This window comes from Stegostoma tigrinum, chromosome 1 (assembly GCF_030684315.1).
Source record: "Stegostoma tigrinum isolate sSteTig4 chromosome 1, sSteTig4.hap1, whole genome shotgun sequence".
NCBI classification, from domain to species: Eukaryota; Metazoa; Chordata; class Chondrichthyes; order Orectolobiformes; family Stegostomatidae; genus Stegostoma; species Stegostoma tigrinum.
The window spans coordinates 111,165,161-111,187,530 of NC_081354.1; the positions used below are offsets into that span (position 1 = coordinate 111,165,161).

General features: G+C 41.9%; 1 protein-coding gene across 3 annotated transcripts in view; it reads right to left on the reverse strand.

The window, feature by feature from the left end:
• LOC125459071 (zeta-sarcoglycan) overlaps window positions 1-22,370 on the reverse strand; it is a 986,421-nt gene that overhangs the window by 36,505 nt on the left and 927,546 nt on the right. For all 3 annotated transcript variants that reach the window (XM_048545022.2, XM_048545013.2, XM_059647939.1), the window contains one exon: window positions 16,004-16,076. In XM_048545022.2, coding sequence (XP_048400979.1) covers window positions 16,004-16,076 — 73 coding nt within the window. The remainder of the gene's footprint in view (window positions 1-16,003; window positions 16,077-22,370) is intronic.

Genomic DNA, 22,370 nt, shown 5'->3' on the forward strand with positions numbered 1-22,370 from the left:
GCTGTTATAGAACAGGTGGAGCTTAAAACAGTTGCCATCACTAGGGAAAAGTACCGAGCAAATTATTGAAATTAAAGGCAAATATGTTCCCAGAACTGATCGGCCTATTTCCTAGGATCTTAAAGGAAGTGGCACCAGAGAAAATAGTTGCATTAGCTGTTGTAATGACAAAGTAGACATACAGCAGATGTTTCTCCTTCTTGGGCAATCAAGATCAAAAGGTCATAGCTTCACGGTAAAAGGTAGCAGACTTAAAGGCAGTTGAGGAGGAATTATTTCTCTTTAAGGGCCTGTGGAAATCTGTGGAATTCACTGCCCCAGAGTGCAGTGGATGCTGGGATACTGAATGAATTTGAGGAGAGAGACAGATTTTTAATTAACAATATGTTAAAGATTGTGGATTTGGGTAGAAAAGATGGCTCAAGGTCAAGGTGAGGTCACCATGATCATATTGAATGGTGGACCAGCTTTGAGGAGCTGTATTGCTAACTCCTATTCCTGTTCTTATGTTATAATGTATAGAATTTAAGATTAAAGATATGCAACATGCAACTTTCTGATATAGGGGAAGCCACAGAGTAAAAAATCTATATATACTTCAGAATTAATATTCTCACTCTTGAATAGGGAGGCATGTCTTGATCTCTGTTTTATTCAAAAGATGAAAGAGGTGAAACAATGGAAGTTGAGGAGTTCCTCTGAGTAAGAATATTGAAAATTAATTCGAGTAATACAGAAGCAGAATATTGAATATGGAATTAAGTTGAAGAAAGTCACAAGACCCATATGTCCCAATGTATCCAAGAAAATTCCACATCTTTTAACGTAGCAGTTTGAGAGTAACTTGCAGCAATTACAATAATGGAAGTCATTCCCAACTCACAAAACAAACTGTAAGAGGCTGGGTATGATTATTATACGCAAGCCAAAAGTTATTGTTTGAATTTGTGTTGACTATGCAAATCTCATCAAAGCAGTGGCGAGTGAAATCCAATCTACATTTAGATAACAGGTTAGCTACATTAACTAGATGTGGAACTTTCATGAAATTTGATGCAAATAGTAGATTCTAGCATCTTTGGATGAACAGTAAAGAGTGCATGCTACATCCGTAACTTTACTTGAGAGGTTTTGTTTCAACGGATTCATGATAGGGATCGCCTCAGCCCTAGAGATTTTCTGATGGACGTATCTAGTATTTTCAAGGACTTCATGCAGTCATATCCACATAGATGAGGTATCGATGCAAGGGAAACCGTTCAAGAACATGAATGGAAATACACAAAACCTAAATTTGCTTACAAGCAATTGGCTCAACCCTAAATATAAGAGTAAATTTTCCAAAAAAAAATCAGTCCTTGGCGACAAATTGTCAAGAGTAATGGTATAATAGTAGATCATCAAAAGACCTCAGTCATTACTATTCCTGTCTGTGAAATCAAATCAAGATCTTCAAAATAATCTTAGGGAGGTAAAGCTCTTGGCAACATTTTTGACTCACTTGGCAACTTCTACATAATTCTTGAGACAACAGCCACGAAAATGAAGGATGGTGTTAGAAGTCACATCAAAGGAATGCTTTTCAGAGGATCAGGAATGCGTGGCATTCACAGACGTCCTTTCACACTGTAATCCATCCTTTTCAACCTTCATATCAGTTGATGTTTGTTTCAGTGACAGCTTTAAGGAGAAATGTTCTTTCAGGAGCAACCAGATGGGAGTCTGAACTGGTCTATTATATATTAGTATCCTTCTTGCGTTCAGTGTTGGGAGTGGTGAGAGTGTGAGCCGGGAAGTGAAGTAGTATATTCGGGCATCATCTAAACCTGAAACACTACATGTGTAGTGTTCCCCACCTATCCTCCTCGTCTAACCAAAACAAAAACATGGTGTGGAAGGTCGGTAAGGTAAGTTTTTTTTTATTCTCCTGGAAATCTAGAGTAGAGCGAATGGAAATGAGGGCAGTTGCATGCTCCTGTTGCAGGATGTGGGAGGTAAGGGTCGCTGCTGGTGTCCCCTCTGACTTCACCTGCGAGAAGTGCACCCAACTCCAGCTCCTCACAGATCATGTTAAGGAACTGGAGCTGGACCTGGATGAACTCCAGATCAATCAGGAGGTTGAGGGGGTGATAGAGAAGAGCTACATGGAGGTGGTCGCACCCAAGGTACAGGACAAAGGTAGCTGGGTGACTGTCAGGAAGGGGAAAGGGAATAGGTAGACAGCCGTGTGGCTGTTCCCCTCAATAGTAAGTATACCATATTGGATACTGTTGGGGGGGATGACCTACCAGGGGAAGGCCATAGTAGACAGGTCTCTGGTACTGAGCCTAGCTCTGTGGCTCAGGAGGGAAATGGGGAGAATAGAAGAGCGATAGTGATAGGGGAACAGACAGGAGGTTCTATAGTATTGAATGAAACTCCCGAATGGTATGTTACCTCCCAGGTGCCAGGGTCAGGGATGTCTCGGATCGAACCTTCAGGGTTCTTAAGGGGGAGAGAAAGCAGCTAGAAGTTGTGGTACACATCAGTATCAATGATATAGCTAGGAAATGGGATGAGGACCTGAAAAGTGACTATAGGGACTTAGGATGGAACTGAAAGCTAGGACGAGTAGAGTACCAACCTTGGGATTACTACTGGTGCCACACGCTAGTGAAGCTAAAAACAGAGAGAGAGGGTGCAGTTGAACATGTGGCTACAGAGCTGGTGTAGGAGGGACAGCTTGAGTTAGTGGATTATTGGGATACCTTCTGGGGAAGATGGGACATGTACAGGAAGGTTGGGTAGCACCTGAACTGGAGGAGTACCAGTATCCTGGGTGGGAGGTTTGCTAGAGCACTTCGGGAGGGTTTAAACTAGTTTGGCAGGGGGATGGGAACTGGAGCTACAGATCAGAGGATGGGGTAGCCGGTGTTCAGGAAGATAGAGCAAGCAGAGAGCCTGTGGGGAAGGATAAGCAGGTGATAAGGCAAAGTGGCAGTCAGTGCGACGGGTTGAGGGGTGTCTACTTCAAAGCAAGAACTATCAGGAATAAGGGTGGCGAACCTAGAGCATAGGTCAGTATTTGAAACGACAATATTGTGGCCATTACGGAGACTTGGATGACACAGGGGACAGGAATGGTTGATGGTTGTTCCAGGGTATAGACGTTTCAAAAGAAATAAGAAGGGAGGTAAAAGAGTTGAGGGAATGGCACTGTGAATCAGGGATGGTATCACAGCTGCAGAAAGGGAGGTCATGGAAGAGGGTTTGTCCACTGAGTCAGTACAGGTGGGAGTCAGAAACAGGAAAGGAGCAGTCACTTTATTGGAAGTTTTATATAGACTCTCTAATAGCAACAGAGACACTGAGGAACAGATTGGGAGCCAGATTTTGGAAAGATGCAGAAGTAATTGGGTTGTTGTCATGGGTGACTTCAACTTCCCAAACATACATTTGAACCTTTTGAGTGCAAACAGTTTGGATGGGGCAGATTTTCTTAGGTGTCTCCAGGAAGGATTTTTGACACAATATGTAGATAGGCCGACTGGACGGGATGCCATATTAGATTTGGTGCTTGGCAATGATCTAGGTCAGGTGTCAGATCTCTCTGTGGGAGAGCATTTTGGTGATAGTGATCACAACTTCTTGAGTTTTACTATAGTCATGGAGAGAGATAGGAACAGATGGTATGGGAAAGTATTTAATTGGTGGAGGGGGAATTGCAATGCTATTAGGCAAGAACTACAGAGCACCAGTTGGGGTCAGATGTTCTCAGGGAAATGCACAATAGAACCATGGACTTTGTTCAGGGAGCAGTTGCAATAAGTGCTGGATTGTTTTGACCCACTGAGGCAAGGAAGAGATGGTAAGGTGAAGGAACCTTGGACAACAAGACATGTTGAGCACCAAGTCAAAAGGAAGAAGGAAGCTTACTTAAGGTTGAGGAAGCAAGGATCCGACAGGGCTCTAGAGGTCCAGATGGTAGCCAGGAAGGAACTGAAGAATGGGCTTAAGAGAGCTAGAAGTGGGTATGAGAAAACCTTGGTGGGTAGAATCAAGGAAAACTCCAAGGCATTCTATGCTTATATAAGCAACAAGAGGATGTTCAGAGTGAGGGTAAGACCAATCAGGGATTGTGGGAAAACTTGTGTGCAGAGTCAGAGGCGGTAGGGGATGTCTTTAATGAATACTTTGCTTCAGTATTTACCAGTGAGAGGGACCGTGATGTTTGTGATGACAGCATGAAACAGGCAATATATTCCAACAGGTTGATGTTAGGAAGGAGGATGTGCTAGATATTTTGAAAAAAACCTGAGGATAGATAAGTTCCCTGGGCCAGATGGGATATACCCAAGGTTTTAATGGGAAGCCAGGGAAGAGATTGCTGCCCCTTTGGCAATGATCTTTGCATCCTTGCTGTCCATAGGAGTAGTACCAGATGATTAGAGGGTGGCAAATGTCATTCCCTGATTCAAAAAAGGGATTAGGGAAAATCCTGTGAATTACAGACCGGTCTGGCTTACTTCTATGGTAGGCAAATTATTGGAGAGAATTCTGAGACATAGTATTTATTATTATTTGAAAAAGCACAGTTTGATTAGAAATAGTCAGCAAGGCTTTGTGAGGGACAGGTCTTGCCTCACAAGCTTTATTGAATTTTTTGAGGATGTGACAAAACACACAGATGAAGGTAGAGCAGTGTATGTGGTGTATATGGATTTTAGCAAGGCATTTGATAAGGTTCCACATGGTAGGCTCATTCAGAAAGTAAGGGGGCATGGGATTCAGGAAAATTTGGCTGTCTGGATACAAAACTGGCTGTCCAATAGAAGACAGAGGTGGTAGTAGATGGAAAGTATTCAGTCTGGGGCTCAGTGGCCAGTGGCGTTCAGCAGGGTTCTGTTCTGGGACTTCTGCTGTTTGTGATCTTTATAAATGACTTGGATAAAGAAGAGGAAGGGTGAGTTAGTAGGTTTGCCAATGACACGAAGGTTGGTAGACTTGTGGACAGTGTGGACGGCTATTGTAGGCTGCAAAAGGACATTGACAAGATGCAGAGCTGGTGCAAAGAAGAGGCAGATGGAATTCAACCGAGAAAAGTATGAAGTGATTCATTTTGGAAGGTCGAATTTGAATGCAGAATACAGGGTTAATGGCAGGATTCTCGGCAGTGTGGACGAACAGAGGGATCTTGGGAACCATGTCCATAGATCCCTCAAAGTTACTACCCAAGTTGATAGGATCGTAAAGAAGGTGTGTGGTGTCAGAGATAATGGGAACTGCAGATGCTGGAGAATTCCAAGATAATACAATGTGAGGCTGGATGAACACAGCAGGCCAAGCAGCATCTCAGGAGCACAAAAGCTGACGTTTCAGGCCTAGACCCTTCATCAGAGATTGGCTTTCACTGGCAGGGGAATTGAGTTTAAGAACTCTGAGGTTATGCTGCAGCTTTATAAAACTCTGGTTAGACCACACTTGGAATATTGTGTTCAGTTCTGGTCACCTCATTACAGGAAGGACGTGGAAGCTTTAGAGACAGTGCAAAGGAGATTTACCAGGATGTTACCTGGACTGGAGGGCAGGTCTTCTGAGGAAAGGTCAAGGGAGCTAGGGCTTTTTTGATTTGAGTGAAGAAGGATGAGAAGTGATTTGACAGAGGTTTACAAGATGATGAGAGGCATAAGAGGAATAGATTGAGTGGATAGTCAGAAACTTTTTCCCAGGGTGGAAATGACAATTACGAGGGGCATGATTTTAAGGTGATGGGAAGAAAGTAGAGGGGAGATGTCAGAAGTAGGTTCTTTGCATAGAGAGTGGTGGGTGTCTGGAATGCGCTGCTGGCAGTGGTAGTGGAGTTAGATACATGAGGGACTTTTGAGCGACTCTTGGGTAGGCACATGGAGGATAGTAAAATGTAGGCTATGCAGGGTAGATTGATCTTAGCAGGATAATAGGTCGGCACAACATTGTGGGCCGAAGGGCCTGTACTGTGCTGTGCTGTTCTACGTTCTATATTCTATGTTCTATCAGACACAGAAATATGATCTGCTGTGATCGAGAAGGAGGTTCTCTCAGTTATGTAAGCTCAAAGGGCAAATGGCCTACTCCTGTTTTTATAATTTACGTTTCTACATATCAAAATATTTACATGGATAGATAGGTTAGATGACTATTTCCCTTGGTTAGACTTGAACCAGGAGGCACAATTTATAAAGAAATAGATTGCAACTCAGGTCTGAGAATTTGAGAATTTTGTTTCTACGCAGAGGTTTGTGAACTCTTGGATTTCTCTATCACAGAGAGTTGTGGAAGCTCAGTCTTTCAGCAAGTTTAAGGTAGAGATTGATAGTTCTCTGATTACTACTGGTGTCAATGGCTACCAGGTTGGGGTTGGTGAAGGCGCTGAAGCATATGATCAGCTGTATGATCACATTGATGGTCCAGCGGACTCAATGAAATTCCAAGGCAGGCAAGGGCCTCAAAAGTAAAATGTAACCAAGGTTGTAAAGTTTTTCAAAGATATTGGTGCATAAAGAGATCCAAAGTTTTTTTAAAAATATGTTTCCCTGTGGGCTTACAGAGCCTGGTATGATTTTCTAGTGGAAATCGCCAAAGAAATCTGATATCTTCACCAGTTTATACACTCGAAATACAGAGATTCTTTTTTTTTATACAATGAACTATCCCAAATCTTCCAGGATAACTAACCAGGAATGGTTTTTCAATTGCTTGAATTCCTGTTGGTTCTTCCAAATAATTACCACTTCTTCAGGCAGAGGTTGAGGTTCCAAAAGTTAAGGTGAGCCCTTGAGTTAAAAGGCTAATTCTGATGCAGTCAAAACTCACTATGTCCCTACCTACCTTAGATCAAAATCAATCGTGTTACATCTCGTAACATTTGCTAGAGGTTCTAATGTACAACGTGAAATCTTTAATTAAATTTGCCGGTTCGCATGTAAATGGGCATATAAAAAGTCAGGAATGAGAAAAACCATTTCATCAACCTTCACTCATTCATCAAATACATTAATTACCTATCAAGGCAGCTCATTGTTTTTGTTCCTTCTTCGGTTATCTTGTTGATGAGTCTGGTGCTCATCGATCTACATTTAACAAATACATTTTCTGTATCAGTGTGTGTGTAGCTTCATTCAACAAGAAGTGAAATTACACAATGAGACGTAGAGGGCAGTTGAGTTAAAAAGCAGGTCTCCCTAGTTTCAGTTTCAAAGTTGAAAGGGACACTAATTAGAAACATGTTTTCTACATCTAAATTCTTAATGACCACACTGGTTGAGCGAAGTTGTTGTTGGGGAGGATTAATATGTTATGATTTATACAGTACATACAAAATGGTCTGTATCTTTAAACAGCAAAACCACTTTTAATTAAGGCAGTTTTCATTTTATTCACTGCTGGTTATGAGTATTGCTGGCAAAAACAAAATTTATTACTAACCCCTAATTGTCCTTGACATGGTGGTGGTGAAATTTCTTGATGCACTTAGTTGCATTTAATTTGGTTGATCTAAATTTTTTTCCTGGTTGTGATTTTTATTTTCACTGCTAATACCTTACATGCTGTGTATGTCTAAGCACTTCCCTGCATGAGTAGCATTTGGTACACATCAGGTACGCCACTTTTACATCCACACATTTTTCCTAAACTATGTTACATAATACTAATATCTTGGTGTTCTTTAATTATGTTCTTTTTGACACTTTGTACCAAGTCTTCATTGTGATAAGTATCATGCTTATCCATGACATGAGGCTGGACTATTATACTCAAGGCAGATAGTGGAAAGTTGGAGAAACTACAGGTTTCGAATTGCTGCCTCTGGAAATACTGTCTCTGGAGGCATCATCTTCATTGCTACGGTGTGGGTTTTGATAAAGTCTGCCGAAACAACCCAGGAAGAGGTTCGGGCACAGCTACAGGGTTGGCTGATGTAGAGACCAGCTATTTAGAATGTCCACCTTGATTGCTGTGGGAGTTTCAGCCAAACTGAGAATTCAGATAACTATTAGATTGTTCTAACAGCTACGTCCCAGCTTTTGAGAGACAGCTCTGGCCTGCTGATCTCTATCGACTGTTTGCTTACATAAATGTAAATGGTTTCCAGTGTCTTGTAGTCTAATGGATTTGAACATTAAAATCTGGATGATTGATAGTTTTATTATTCGATGGTAGAAGGGGATTTTTCTTAACATGGTGAAAAGGTATAAATGTTCTTTACATATACAACTGCCACTATAGAGTTCATTGAAATTATATAGTGTATAGTAGGAATGGATGTGGACTTACAGTACCTTGGCAAGAGGCTATGAGAGGTCATGGGGTTGTGAGGAGGGGCATAACTTGACATGGCGACACCAAAGATCTTAGGAAGTGCACGTAATCTTTAACTTGGTGGGTGAAATGTGGAGTACATTTTGAAATTATCTTTCAAAAGGATCCCTCAAACAGATATTGTTTCATGAAACCTCTGAAGTAAACCACAACCCTTTAAAGATCACAACTCTGTGAAATTTGCAGAGTAGTAGGTCATGTCTCTTTCTGCAAAGACTCAGCCAAGTTAGAAGTTCCTAGGCCAGGCTCATGACCTAAGCCAGCCTGCCACCTTAAAAGACCATGATAAAAATCAAAAAGCTCAGGAGTAGAATCAAAAATCCCAGATTCAGGTTTTTTTTTAGTGGGCCCCTGAATCAATGTGACAAAGATACAGTTCATATTGCCATGATTGTTCGTTTTACAACTTGTTGAGAGTCCATGCTTCTAGCAGTGGCTCAATGACAGAATGGCAGTGAAAATACTCTTCCTGAATTTCAGAATCTTCATACACTTCATAAATTGATCACTGAGCATTTCATAATTTATGCTAATGTAATAGCTTGATCATTATTATAGTATATTGTTGTAACCAATTTACAAACCACAACTTAATGCTTTTTTTCTCACTGTTCAAGAATAGTTACAGCACACTATTTAGCAGAAACGAAAGTATACTCATGTTTTTTCTTGAAACTCTCCTTGAAGTATGGTAGACCATGAGTTTCCATAGCATGAAATGGCTTCTGCTGTTAGTTATACTTGCCCTTGCACACCTTTTTTTTATATTTTAGCATGGAAAGTTGTTAAAAATGTGAGTGAGGAATACTGGGAAAATGGGGGAGGCAATGGCCTGGTGGTATTATTGGTGGACTGTTAATCCAGAGACCCAGATAACATTCTGGGGGCCCAGGTTCAACATGGCAGATGGTGGAATTTGAATTCAATAAAATATCTGGAATTAAGGGTTTAATGATGACCATAAATCCATTGTCAATTGTCAGAAAAACATATCTGGTTCACTAATGTCCGTTAGGGAAGGAAACTGCCATCCTTATCTAAGATAATAAAATGTGAATGAACACAGCAGGCCAAGCAGCATCTCAGGAGCGCATCCTTATCTAGTCTGGCCTATATGTGATTCTCGACCCACAGTGATGTGGTTGGCTCTTAACTGCCCTCTGGACAGTTAAGGATGGACAGTATATGCTGCCTAGCAAGCAATGTCCTCATCCCGTTAATGAATAAAAGAATAAAGCATGGGACCTGTTTGAACATGGTAAGCAACTTTTTCTTTCTTACCAATCACATTGGAAGTTTATAAAGTAAGGAAATTTCAATTAGAATGAGTTTTCAATCAAATCAGACAAGAACAAGGGAAGTGTAGAAAAGAGATTAGATTAAAAGACTCAGAAAAACAAGGAAAAGTTTTATAAAAATAAATTTTACATTTTTTCACAATTAAAATATCCAACAACAATTAAAAACTGAAGAACTGAGAGTTCATTTTCAGTATCTTTCAGTATGAGAGAAATTGACCAGCAGTAATTTACACTTATCATGCGAACCAAACATTTCAACGTGAAATGACAGCACTTAACTTGTGGTGTGTTTGGTATAATTCCACTTTGCAAATATAGTAATTCCATCCTATTCAATGGATTTCAAAGGTGAACTAAATGGTGAGATGTCTTCACAAAGCTAATGGTAGAGTGCTACAAAAGGGACAGCAATTTTTGGGCTTCTGCATGGTGCCTGATATTGCCGTACAATTTGTGCTTAAATAATACTGAACATCATTAACTTCACCATTATTTTGAGAGCAAATTCTGGCCCACTGAAACCAACCTCAAAAAGAAACAGGCTCCTTAATAACAATCTCAACCAATCATTTATAAATATTTTGCTGAGATTGACATCTTTTGTAGTTAGTTTGCACTGTGGTGTACTGGTAAAATTTGTGTCATGTTATTAAGTAATACTTTATATTGTACTATGGTGCAGGTATAATCAACCATGGTGCTGTTGTCAGCAGGAAGTATCAACTCCAGAGATATATTTGGAATGTTTTTCAAGTGTAAATGTACAAACAATGACAATATATTTTTCCAGATGTTAGTTAACAGAACACATTAAATAGTTCTTTTGACTGTCAATAAAAAACAAAACAGAAAGTTTAAAGGCAAAAATGTAACTATCGTAGGAACAGCAGGAGGTAACATCTTTCATCAAAGTACCAGCCCAAATTTTCCAGAGTGCTGAAGGAGGAGTACCCAAAGCTGACTGTGATTTAATCTGGTCACTTACCATTTTACACTGGAACCTTTGCACCTTCCAAAGCCAGCTCTATTGGGATGCAGAGTTGAATAGAGACAGTATACTTGGCATAACCACACCCTCTTTCCTTGTCATGAACTAGAGTCATGTTGCTTAAAGTCCATAATCAGTTTGTTAGCCTACATTGTTTCAAATTGTCATGAACCCTGAAGTACTTTGGACATTTTTTTTACTTGTAATTGCAAAATATACCTTTAAAAAGTGGATTAATAGAGCCAGAAGTGGTTGCAGTTGTGAAGTAATTGGCTGTCTTGAGAAAGAAAGACCACAGAATTTTAAACCTACGGATGGTTGAAAGAGAATGAAGCTGTCAGTCTCTAAAATGTACAGCTTTAACCAAATAACAATGGAAACTCTCCCTTATTCCCCAGACTATCAACAAACCACAAATATTTGTCCTACCTCCTTTGTCACTGCTGACAGTATTCACCCCTTTGAATTTGCAAAGGAATAATGTGAAATCAATGCTGTTGTGAGTGCACTGCAACAGACTTTATTGAACGTAACTACAAACGGAGGATGGAAAGACACAACATCGTATTTGGAGATAATGGGAACTGCAGATGCTGGAGAATCCAAGGTAACAAAATGTGAAGCTGGATGAACACAGCAGGCCAAGCAGCATCTTAGGAGCACAAAAGCTGACGTTTCAGGCGTAGACCCTTCATCAGAGAGGCGGATGGGGAGAGGGTTCTGAAATAATAGGGAGAGAGGGGGAGGCGGACCGAAGATGGATAGAGGGGAACATAGGTGGAGAGGAGAGTATAGGTGGGGAGGTAGGGAGGGGATAGGTCAGTCCGGGGAGGAGTTGCAGTGGGAGAAAGATTCCCTGAGGTTGGTCCGGAGAGAGGAGGGTAACTTCTTCAGGTTAGGCATCCCTGGAAGAGGCTTCACAGTGAGGTTAAAATTGTGATCCGAAATAATGGGAACTGCAGATGCTGGAGAATCTAAGATAACAAAGTGTGAAGCTGATGAAGGGTCTAGGCCCGAAACTTCAGCTTTTGTGTCCTAAGATGCTGCTTGGCCTGCTGTGTTCATCCAGCCCCACACCTTGTTATCTTACATCGTATTTGGAGCCTTACATATCAGGCTCCAGTTCCATGAGGGCTGATGTCATTTTGTCATAGCTCCCTGTGCACTTGCTCAATAGCTATGCCCAGAGCGATGGTACAATTCCCTGTACTCTACAACATCTGCGAAAATGCTCAACCCTCCCCATCACCCCTACCTCCATTTTAGCATCTTACAGTTTCTGAAAACACTGACTCTTCTGACATCAGCCAGGCAGGAGTTGGGGATTCTGGAAAGTGTGTGATTAGAAGACACTGTGACAGCAGGATAAGCTCCGTTCAGGGACAACAGTGGTCAACACTATTGCTATCATTTAATAAACTACATTGTGTTGTTTATATCCACACTGTGTTATCTCAGACTCCAGCATCAGCAGTTCCTACTATCTCATTGTGTTGTTTATGACATGTGCCTTTTCCAATTAAGGACTCAGATTTGGTTTATCCTTTACCACCTCGAATCAGATAGATGCTTAGGTTCAGCGTACAAAGGGGGATTGCCTTCTGAGGTCGAAGGAAACTGCAGGGACTGGAGTGTATCTTTACCTCGAATAAGAATATTTTGATTTGATTCTCTGTTTCAGTTCTATAAGGTTCCCTTGACGACTAGATTTTATTTTTGTTACAGAGCCCCTCAGGACCTGTCTGCTCTCATTGTGTTTAATTATATTAGTATTTAATTTAGTGGAAAGGAAGATTTGTGGACAGGGCCAGGCCAATGCAAAGGTCTGCTTATGGATCTGCTCCTGGGCCTGATGATGGTAACCATGAACAGGTTCAGGCAGCAGGCTGTGGAGATGTTTCTTACACCTGGCTGCCTGCCTGCCTCTGTTCTGTGATTTAGTGTGTACCTGGGTGTCCTTGGAGAGGGAGCACTACTGTCCACAAGCAAACCTCAGGCTGTCTGTGTCTGGTGGTTTCCACAGAGACCAGGTTATATCATCACCCTTTCATAATAAAATAGTAACTTTCGTCTCTTTGTTTCATTTATGGTTTGGACATTGGTTACAGTTTCTTTAAGTGGCTGCCAATATTCATTGTTTAATTGGTTCAGATGCGTATGATTTCAAATAGTAGAAAGGGGATTGGTGGTGACAGTCCACCCCATCCACAAGCTGCCAATGATTGGTATTGTGACATATCACAATGAACATTACTGGGCGGGAGGTGGGTGGGCTGGAGTGCTATGGTGGTTCTTGTACATTGGCACTTCAGCTAATTTACTTCAGGTTACACTGTGCAGCGGGTATTAGACCCTGTTGTGAAAAGCCCTCCATAAATCCCTGTAAAACAGCTCGATGATTATGTCATTGAGACCATGGAACATTCTGGCTATGTTAATTTGGAAAGCAGAAATTTTAAACTTTCTCTGCGAGTACCACAGAAGTCTGCATGTTGTGACTTTTTCAGTGTCTTGATGCACATCGGTTATTTATGTTGAAGTAGAGGCATCTTCCCATATTGGAAGATTTAAGCCATTATATTTTTCCTGGGAGCCAGTAAGTCCAATTGTTTAGAACAACATCGAAAACGTGGATTCACCTCTTGGTTTGGCTGAGGTGGTATGGACACTTGACACCTTGCTCTACCTTTGAGAGTGGAAGGCAATAGCAAACTAACTGACCACTGACAAAGCTGCCATGTAAAAGCTCAGGAAAAAAACATCAGCAGCCAATGAGCAAAGGCTGTGTCTAAGGCTGAGCACTCTTGTGTTGAATGAGGAATAGCCAGGTGTTTCACTAGAAAGCTATTTTTCCTTCACAAGTTGTCATACTTAATATGCTGTTAGAAATTAAATTGAATGGGTGTTAAGTTGCAGAATGCACCTTTCACAAGGCTATTATGCGCTCAATCAATTATGAACCTCAATCAGCTGGGTAGAAAATAAATATCTGAAAGTAATCTATTTTGTGACAATATGTGAAGACCCTTTCCTCAGATTTTCGGAAACAGATGTTGGGACGACTTGTGGGTCCCAAGACTGTATTGATGAGGAAGGCAGTGACTCTTTGGCACTGTTATGGGGAGGCCTCCTTAATAGACATGGAGATAGGATCCCAGTCCAATTATGGGTGGCAGACAGACTCTCAAAGCTGAAATGCCAGTCTGAGGCCTTTCAGCATGGAAAGATCAGGAGGATGTATTTATTTATTCATTCATAGAATATGATTTGGTTTGATATATTGATATTTTTATGAGCAAAATAAAAGTGTTGTGTATTGTCGTCACTCTCCTATGCCATCTTAAAACACAGGAAAATAAATTAAGACGTGGAATATAAAGACAGAAAAATAGCGAAAGTAAAGAAAAAGTGTTCAACTTTATCATCCATCTAGTTTAGTGCTGTACCATGGGCATTACTAGCTAGGTCAGCATTAATTGCCCATTATTAATTGCACAGAGGTCAGTTTAGTGTCAACCCATATTGCGAAGGCTCTGGAGTCGTATGTGGGAATTACATTAGTAGAAGGACATTACTGAACAAGATGGGATTTTTACAACAATTGTTCATGGTCACCAATCATCTGGCATTTTTTAGTTCAGACTTTTTTTATTGGATTCAATTCTTACCATTTGCCATGTTGGGATTGAAACTGATGCCCGGAGAACATTAAGACGGGTTTATAGATGTAAGTGCAGTGACAGTGCTACCCTGACCCTGACTGCTGCTACCTGCAAAAGGCAAGTAACTGAGAGGATGTTCCAATATGGAGTTGCCCACCCTCCAATCATTTTGAAACTTTTGAATATAGCAGTCACTGGTAGGAGTGGTGGGATTGTGGAGTTGCAGGTTGAGAGAGCTGGGGCGTGTGAGATTGTTGAGAGAATCAGGAATGTTTGGTTACAGAAGCAGGCAGCGAGGTCGAATAGATTTCCTGTAGTGCTGGCAATCCAACCTGTTGCTAAGTGCCTGTCTCCCAACTATCCACCTTCATGTCAGAGAGCTGCAGGCCAACTGGACAATTGGGGTAAGGTAGTCCTGCCATCCGCAAACCTACCTTGGCAGAAGTAGCCAGCATTGTGAACAGGGTGGGGAAATCAACATGCCACTAGGCCTAGTATGTTCAGGGCAAGCTCACCTCCATTCCCTTCCTTAAAGAGGACCAAAAATCCAGTCCCACGTGTTGATAAAGCAAAGCTTGTGTTAATGTTAACTGTTACTGCTGTCCCTAGATTACATATTATGTTCCTCTTTAGTTTTATGTTCTCTGCATTATCCAAGATGATTGTGCTCTTATGTTTCATAGTATTTACTGCCATTCCCTCATTTTCCTTGAGAAGACACTTGTGATCAACGTCCTCGAACAGCTACAGTCCATTTGATAAATGTACCCTCACGGTACTGTTAGGGCAGGAGCTAACCTAATGCTATTGCCCTGCATTATTCATTTTCTGCTGTAAAATGGTTATGATCTTCACCTAAATGTACAGGATATTTTCTGTTTTTGCTTCTGTTTCGTTTAGTCACCAGATAGGGGCATCACTGGTGACATGATTTTTGTTGCCCATTCCTAATTGCCCCATACGAAGTGGCGGTGAGCTGCCACTTTGAACTGCCACAGCCCATTTGATGTAAGCACACATACATTGCCGGCAGTTAGGAAAGAACATACAGAATTTTGACCAAATGGCAACAAGGTAATGTGATATGGTTTCAAGTGAGGAAGGTAAGCAACTTGGGGAGAAAATTTTAAGTGGTGGTGTTCCCATTTATTTGTTCTCCTTTTTGTTCTCGGTGTAAGGTCAATATCCTGGAACTCCTGCCCTAACAGTACTGTGAGTGCACCTACATCAAATGGACTGTAGCTGTTCGAGGGTATCGATCACAAGTGTCTTCTCAAGGATAATGAGAGAATGGCAGTAAATACTGGGCCAGCCATTGATGCCGACATCCCTGGAATGAATAAAATACATTTTTGCATTTTTGGCAGGGATTATATGAAGTGGATAACGTGTTATTCTTTTCTTTACAAGATTCTGATAAATTTACATTCAAAGGTTATGAAGTTTCTGGATTTGAATACTATTCACCCAATTCATGATGAGGGTGGGCAACCATTACTGTGGTAACTGAGTCCCTGCAAGCGTATGTAGCTGGGTGGGGGTATTTAGCCAGTTTCAATATTCAAAATTTAATGTTTTAAAACTGCAAATGCAAAAGACTGCACTGATATTCACCATGTTTGCTCTGCAAATCAACTGTATGCAAAGTAAAGATTTAAATGAGTAGCAGTATGTCAAATCTAACATTACTAAACATATCCAAGTCATTTACTCACTTGAGTTCTTGTGAGGATTCAGCTCTGATATGAGGTGTTTCCACTGATTGTTCAAACACTGCACCTTCTGGACCTGCGAGAGAAATATCGGGTCAATCATAACCACAAATCCAGTCAGGAAAAATGAATGATTAATTGATTGATTTATTGATTGATTGATTTATTATTTGTCATGTGTACCAAAATGCATTGAAAATTTTTGTTCAGAAGTGGTACAGGCATATCGTAGTAAGCAAGGGATGTAGAGATCAAAAAGACTAAGAGACAAAAAAAGTTGCGCACTCATTAAATTACATTGGGCGTGCACTAGGTGAGATCAATGTTAGTGAGGCCAGCTTTATTTGAGGCCAGAGTGTTCATTCAACAGTCTGATAACAGCCAGAAAGAAGCTTTTCTTGAACCTGCTCGTGCATGTATTCAGGTTTCTGTATCCTCTGCCTGACAGAAGAGGTAGTAGGAGCTTATTACCAGAATGCAATGGGTCTTTGATGATGTGATAATGGGAACTGCAGATGTTGGAGAATCCAAGATAATAAAATGTGAGGCTGGATGAACACAGCAGGCCCAACAGCATCTCAGGAGCACAAAAGCTGACGTTTCGGGCCTAGACCCTTCATCAGAGAATGGGATGGGGTGAGGGTTCTGGAATAAATAGGGAGAGGGGGCAGGTGGATCGAAGATGGAGAGAAAAGAAGATAGGTGGAGAGGAGAGTATAGGTGGGGAGGTAGGGAGGGGATAGGTCAGTCCAGGGAAGCCGGACAGGTCAAGGAGGTGGGATGAGGTTAGTAGGTAGGAGATGGAGGTGTGGCTTGGGGTGGGAGGAAGGGATGGGTAAGAGGAAGAACAGGTTAGGGAGGCAGAGACAGGTTGGACTGGTTTTGGGATGCAGCGAGTGGAGGGGAAGAGCTGGGCTGGTTGTGTGGTGCAGTGGGGGGAGGGGACGAACTGGGCTGGTTTTGGGATGCGGTGGGGTAAGGGGAGATTTTGAAGCTGGTGAAGTCCACATTGATGCCATTGGGCTGCAGGGCTCCCAAGCAGAATATGAGTTGCTGTTCCTGCGGGTGGCATCATTGTGGCACTGCACGAGGCCCATGATGGCCATGTCATCTAAAGAATGGGAGGGGGAGTGGAAATGGTTTGCGACTGGGAGGTGCAGTTGCTTATTGCGAACTGAGCGGAGGTGTTCTGCAAAGCTGTCCCCAAGCCTCCACTTGGTTTCCCCAATGTAGAGGGAGCCACACCGGGTACAATGGATGCAGCATACCACATTGGCAGATGTGCAGATGAACCTCTGCTTAATATGCTTAATACTCCTGCACATCCCAGATGTCCAAGTTCTTCAAGGACTGCAACTTTCCCCCCACAGTGGTCGAGAATGCCCTTGACCGCGTCTCCCGCATTTCCCGCAACACATCCCTCACACCCAGCCCCTGCCACAACCGCCCAAAGAGGATCCCCCTCGTTCTCACACACCACCCCACCAACCTCCAGTTACAACGCATCATCCTCCGACACTTCCGCCATCTACAATCCGACCCCACCACCCAAGACATCTTTCCATCCCCACCCTTGTCTGCTTTCCGGAGAGACCACTCTCTCCGTGACTCCCTTGTTCGCTCCACACTGCCCTCCAACCCCACCACACCCGGCACCTTCCCCTGCAACCGCAAAAAATGCTACACTTGCCCCCACACCTCCTCCCTCAACCCTATCCCAGGCCCCAAGATGACTTTCCATATTAAGCAGAGGTTCACCTGCACATCTGCCAATGTGGTATACTGCATCCACTGTACCCGGTGCGGCTTCCTCTACATTGGGGAAACCAAGTGGAGGCTTGGGGACCGCTTTGCAGAACACCTCCTCTCGGTTCGCATTAAGCAACTGCACCTCCCAGCCGCAAACCATTTCCACTCCCCCTCCCATTCTTTAGATGACATGTCCATCATAGGCCTCCTGCAGTGCCACAATGATGCCACCCGAAGGTTGCAGGAACAGCAACTCATATTCCGCTTGGGAACCCTGCAGCCCAATGGTATGAATGTGGACCTCACCAGCTGCAAAATCTCCCCTTCCCCCACCGCATCCCAAAACCAGCCCAGTTCATCCCCTCCCCCCAATGCACCACACAACCAGCCCAGCTCTTCCCCTCCACTCACTGCATCCCAAAACCAGCCCAGCCTGTCTCTGCCTCCCTAACCTGTTCTTCCTCTCACCCATCCCTTCCTCCCACCCCAAGCTGCACCTCCATCTCCTACCTACTAACCTCATCCCACCTCCTTGACCTGTCCGTCTTTCCTGGACTGACCTATCCCCTCCCTACCTCCCCACCTATACTCTCCTCTCCACCTATCTTCTTTTCTCTCCATCTTCGGTCCGCCTCCCACCTCTCCCTATTTATTCCAGAACCCTCACCTCATCCCCCTCTCTGATGAAGGGTCTAGGCCCGAAACATCAGCTTTTGTGCTCCTGAGATGCTGTTGGGTCTGCTCTGTTCATCCAGCCTCACATTTTATTATCTTGGGTCTTTGATGATGTTGGCTGCCTTTCCATGGCAGTGAGCTATGTAAATGTAAATGTAATCCCTCATGGTCCTGGGCAGACTATACCAGGCTGTTATGCACCTGGACAGTATGCTTTCAATGGTGCATCTGTAGAAGTTGGTGAGAGTCATTATAATCATGCCAAATTTCCTGAGACGTCTGAGGAAGAAGAAGCGTTGTTGTGCCTTTTTGACTGTTGCATCTACATGGGATGCCCAGGACAGGTTGTCAGTTATCGTCACTCTGAGGCACTTGATGCTCTTCACCCTCTCAACCTCAGTTCCGTTGCCATTGATGGGGGCAAGTTCTCCTCCATTCTTTCTGAAGCCAGTGATCAGTTTTTTAAATTTTGCTGATGTTGAGAGACAGATTGCTTTCATGTAAGATTGAAGTAGACATGGGGACTATTCTTGAATAAAATCACTGACTGGAACAATACCATGCAAGTTGTCAGATCATATATAAATTAGCAAGATCTATTTATAATGACTTTTGGGGATAGATTTGTAAATTGGCCAGAATATGGACTGGAAATGGGCAGGCAGGCAATATGGTGCCACAGGTCATTATGCTGATTCACTACCACAGAACACAGAACAATAGAACAGTATGGCACATCAACAGGCCCTTCAACCCAACATGTCTGTGCAAACCAGGAATGCTATACCAAACAAATCTCATCTGCCTGTACATGGTTCATGTCCCTCTTTTATGTGTCTGTTTAAATGCCTGTTAAGTTTAGCAATTGTATCTGTTTCTACCACTTCCCCTGGCAGCATGTACCAGGTGCTTATCACCCTCTGAGAAAAGAAATTCTTCGCACATCTCTCTTAAACTTACCTCCTCTCACCTTAAAACCTATCCCTTCCAGTATTTGACATTTCCACCGTGAGAAAGAGACTCAACTATCCACTCTATCTATGCCTCTCAATCTTTTGTTTACTGTTATCAGGTCATTGGTCAAACTCTGACGCAGTATCAAGAACAACCTAAGTTTATCCAACCTAGCTAATCTATATATAATGTAACATAACCTGTGTAGCAAATAAACTCCAATCCAGGCAACATCCTGGCAAATATCTTTTTGCACCCTCTCCAAACCCTCCCTACCCTTCCTATGGTGTGGTGACCAGAACTGTAACAATAGTCTAAATGTGGACTGACCAAAGTTTCTTACAGCTACACCAAGACTTGCTAACTTTTATACTCATTGTCCCAAGTGAATAAGGCAAGCATAATCCTGACCCAGTACCATTTTGAATCAAGATGGCTGAGGGTTTGATTTGCTCCCTGCCAGGAAGAGGTAGGTGCCCAATGAGGCTGATTATTTTAAATTAAAAACGCCTTTAATGTTCTGACTCCATGTTAGCATATATCACAGCTAAGGGTGAGGGAGGGAGGAAGGAAAGGGGGGGTTGGGGAAGCGAACAAACTGTTGGCAATCTGAACTTTCTAAATTGTCGAAATTAAGGGGTGTAATTAGGACCTCAAAAACAGAGTAAATACATATCATTACTGCTCCAATAATATTGATGTTGTGGCCACCTCTTTCATTACATTGCCTGCTGGTGACCAGAGTGTCTGCCTGCTTCAGTTGATTGGTTTTATTTAACATGCGAATTGTAACTTTATTACATACATCGTTCCACTGTCAAAAAGTTAAAATATATCTTCACTCTGGCAATTCTCGACTACTCATTCAACGCTGCAAGCAGCCCTAATGGTGTTGGAACCTGGCAATTGTAGTCTCTTAGATACAATACTCTTTTGAACTAGAAATCTTGCAATATGCTCACAACAATGGCCATGATTCAAACTTAGCTGCAGGGATTGCTGGTACCTGAATTTTCCCTGAAAACTCTGCTACTGAGACAATAAAGTTAAAATTATACAGATTCATAGAGTCATTCAACATTGAAACAGGCCCTTCAGCCTGCCATATCTATGCCAACCAAGAAAAAAAAACAGCCAGTGAAGTCTCTCCTCATTACTGAGACCTCTCATTCTAGGCAATATCTTGGTGAATCTCTTCTGCATTGTCTCTCGTGCAATTACATCCTTATGATAATACGGCAACCGGAAATACACTGTGTTCCATCTGTGGTCTAACCAATGTTTTATAAAGTTGTAATAGGACATCACTACTCCTATATTCTTCACCTTGGCTGATAAAAACAAATGTTCCATATAACTTCTCCATCACCCTGTCTATCTGTGCTGGCACCTTCAGGGATCTATGGAGTCGTTAATAAGATCTCTTTGTTCCTCAGTTCTCCCTAGGGACCTATCTTTCATTGTGTACATCCTCCTCTTATTATTCCCAAAATGCATCACCTTGCACTTCTCAGGATTGAATTCAGGATTGAAAAAAGAAGAAGAGGAGGAAGAATGTGAAAACCTCAACAGCCCCTTCCTGTTCAAGTTACTATTTCCCCTCTTAAGTGCTCAGCACATTGCACTCTTTGCCATAATACATAAGTAAAGACAAATGTAAGGTGAACAAGACAAACTAAAATTTATAAATTGAATTGTCATATTACGAATATAAACTGGTCACTCTGTTTCGTGACAAAGATGAAGAAAATTATTTTTGGCCAGAATGTCACACCTGGGTGGGCAATTTAGATGGCGAGTCCTCTCAAAGTGCTCAACAACATTATAAAATTGATAAATGTTTATAGAATTAACCATGAAACCATTATTATGATAATTGCATAGTCATAGTAAAGCATTACATTCAATAATGAAACCAACAACACATTTAGCCATCATTATTTTCAATAACAACAAATTCACTTTTTCTCTCTTCACATATGCTGCAAACCTGCTGGGTACTTCCAATCATTTTACATTAATATTGCACATTTTGGTTTTTTTTCTTGCTATATGAATGCTGTTTTACTGTGACCTGATGTTGCAAGAACGACCAAGGCAAAAACAGGAAAGAAAAAGAAAATGTGGGGAGACAAAAGGCATTTCACTTATGGGTAGTACAGTGTTCTGCATCCTCTTTCTCTATCTCATTCCTAAAGCTGAAATTTAATAACCTTGAAGTGCATTTCAAAAGGTGTTAACAAACCTATAATCTGTTCAACATACTCTGTAGAACATTCTACTAATTTTCAATTTTTTAGAATCACAAAACCTTAACCTAAAACTGCACACCCTTCACGTTTTATTATATTCAACATCCTTCTGCTAAAATTTGTAACTTCAGTTGCTCCTCCGGCTGCACCACAAGATGTATTTTCAATACTAAGTGCATGAACAACCAAACACTGATTGCCACCTCAAAACATTAAACCTAGATTGCTTGTGGAGTTCTTCAGTCAAACATACCCTGGGATTCATTGCAAGCATCAGCATTAATACTTCAATATTTCAAGTCTTTGTCCACAAGTGAAATTGTACAGAGCTGGATGAACACAGCAGGCCAAGCAACATTAGAGGAGCAGGAAAGCTGACATTTCAGACCTGGAGTTCCTACTACCAGTGAAATTGTAGAACATGTTTAAACTTGGTCTATTGCTGGATTTTGACTTGAAGATAGGCAGCGGAAGTCAGGAGGTTTCTCTGTGTGGCATGACCACTTAGAGAAATGCCCACAGAGGTGAAGTTTTCTGCAGTTTTAAATAAAGAATTTGTGTTATTTAAAAAAAGAAAATTAACATCATGTTCCCTTGCATATGCTGAAAGTGTGACCAGTTGATATACTTCAGAAAATAATGCAAATTAACACCATCTTCATCTCCTACAAAATAAAGAAAATATCCTAAAATGGAATTTCCAGAGAAATGTAAACCATGCAGCAAGGAAATAGTTCAAG